The 2,551-nt window shown below is 38.0% G+C and overlaps 1 protein-coding gene across 1 annotated transcript in view; it reads right to left on the reverse strand.

Moving 5' to 3' along the window:
• LOC103590334 (protein kinase C-binding protein 1-like) overlaps positions 1 to 2,551 on the reverse strand; it is a 27,947-nt gene that overhangs the window by 2,202 nt on the left and 23,194 nt on the right. The window contains exons 5-6 of the mRNA XM_008572550.1: positions 1,170 to 1,262; positions 3 to 44 (exon numbers count right to left, since the gene is read on the reverse strand). Coding sequence (XP_008570772.1) covers positions 3 to 44; positions 1,170 to 1,262 — 135 coding nt within the window. The remainder of the gene's footprint in view (positions 1 to 2; positions 45 to 1,169; positions 1,263 to 2,551) is intronic.

Raw genomic sequence — 2,551 nt, forward strand, 5'->3', positions numbered from 1 at the left:
GCCAGGAAGGCTTCTGTGCAGCCATACATTTTCTTTTTAGCATTCTGGGAAGAAAAGCCACGGAGTATAATCACCAGTGAGTCTATATAAGCCACAGTCAATAACACCTGCGTCCCCACACAATTTTCTGAGCAGTCATTTGCCAAATTAATTAATGCTCTTTTACTCATTTCCCAAGATGCTATTACTTTTTAAGATCTATAGACCTATAAAAATGCACTTATTCATCACGGTAAGCTGAATTTTCTCACCTTATAGCAACTGTCATTTATCAAGCAGATCCCTTCCAATAAACAAGACATTTTATATATTAATATATTTATTATTAGTCATATGGTCTCACATAAGCCTCAATAACTCAATGAAATATTTATTATCGTCCCCATCTTACAGAAAGGGAAAGTGAGGTATGGTAATGTTAAGGAAAGTATCCAAAGTTTCAAAGGTATTAATTTATGAAGCTAAAATTCCAACCCTGTCTTTTTGAATGCCTTCTTTTTTCCATCACGTTATGAGGGTATGTGCAACTTCCCAAAACAGGTTGGATTTACTATTTGGGGGTTATCAGTGCAGACCATATGAAGTAATGTTTCCTCCTCCTGGATGCTCTTCACTACCCATATTTTGCTGACAACGGTTTGAAAATCAGCACCAGAATGACATGCATAATCTGAAGTGTTACAAGTTTAATTTTCAGCACGGAATTTTAACATGAACTTTTAGAAACACCTTCAAGCATTAAAGAAATATCCTAATCAGAAGAATAAGTCAAGTTCTAAGAAGCCACATCTTTATTGCTAATCTGGAGGTTTCTCAAACACTTAATTTTCTCTTCTTCCTTCCTGCTGCTCTCATTAACACCTCCATAAGAAAGAGAAGAGGAAGGAAGGCTCAAATCAAATCACTACTTCTTAGAAGCTAAGACTTTTTCAGGTAAAAACTAGAATCACTTGCAGAAGTATTATCAGTAGATTTGAGCAATCCTTGGAACAATGTTACAGAGGAAAGAAGTTTAGGGGATCAATAGTTCTTCTTTCCAAATAAAAATAAAGCAAGGAAAATGCAGAGAAATAATCTAACTTGAGATAGGGCATGGGTAGTGTGGGAGGATTCTTAGTCATCTTGACAACTGTGGGCTGCAACAGTGAGGTTCTTTGATGAAGGCCAACCTTTTCTAATGTACAAAGGTCCATGGGATGGAAAATATATTCCGCGTAGTCAGGGTGCTGTTCCAACGGAACGGGCTTCTGGAATGCATCTGTCTATAAAAGAAATGATACACACACACAGGCACAAACTCATCATTGCTGTGGAAGACCAAGCACTAATACCAACAAAGGACTTTAAAAGTGGAGACAACTTTTCAGACAATACAATTCTAAAGGTTTCCACAAAGGATAGCTCCAAATTGGTCCACCTTCTAATTCTGCCTGGTTATTCATAATCAAGAGCCCAGTTGTGTTTTGATTTTGTTACCTGTTTAGTTTTCAGTACACACCCAAGTAACAGGCCCTGATAAGCTCAAAGCAAAAGCTTAATATATTTTTTTTTCATTGAAGCATAATTAATTATACATATTTTAGGGGTACAGCATTGACTACCATCACCTATGTACAGCATGTGATGATCCAATCAATATTATTAGCATATTCATTATTACAATCTTGTTTTTTTTTTTAAAGAAATAAAACCACAGTATTACCTAAAGCCCTGTTATATTCATTTAACTTAGAAAGCAAACTCTGAAGTTTCACAAAGGGTCACCGCTAGCCCACGTTGCCTTTGTGTAAATGAGAAAGGGGCAAACCCCACCCATAAGTCTCTTTAGATTCATCTGTAGGAAAAATGTCATAATATGCTGATTGTTTTTTAAAACAAGGTATTTTTCTGCCATTTTCCTGAAAACTATCATAATAAATATACAAACCACAATGGCTACGGAATGACTGGGACCCACAGGAGGAACAACACCGTGAGGAACACAACTTGCCAGCAGAATGAGGTGGTCCTGCTTTACATACAGATTTTCCTTAAAGGGCAAAGGCTGTACATCAAATCCCATTTCAGAACTGCAGTACTACCAAATTCTCGCCCTTTATGGAAATTTCTTTTTTTTTTTTTTTTTGTCCTTTTTGAGACCGGCGCACTGTGCTCAGCCGTTGAGCACTGTGAGCGCATCGGTCATCCCTATATAGGATCCAAACCCGCGGCAGGAGCGCTGCTGCACTCCCAGCGCCGCACTCTCCCGAGTGCACCACGGGCTTGGCCCTATGGAAATTTCACTGGTTGAGTTTTCCTTGAAGGCTCCATCGTCAGACCTTGGTTTTAAATAAACTGGGTTGAACTGAGCTCTCTCACTGAAATGGAATTTCCCTGACTCCTGTGGGAAGGAGCAATGAATGGGGTCTGAGGTTTCACTTCATAACCAATCAGAATTTTAAAACCCCTACCAACTTTCTACTGTATGTCATTTCCTGATTAAACTCCTTTGGGACACAAAGTACTCACTATAATTAACTGAATAAAATTGTACCTTATCTTTTTTTTTTTT

This window comes from Galeopterus variegatus, unplaced genomic scaffold (genome assembly GCF_000696425.1).
Source record: "Galeopterus variegatus unplaced genomic scaffold, G_variegatus-3.0.2 Scaffold805, whole genome shotgun sequence".
NCBI lineage: Eukaryota > Metazoa > Chordata > Mammalia > Dermoptera > Cynocephalidae > Galeopterus > Galeopterus variegatus.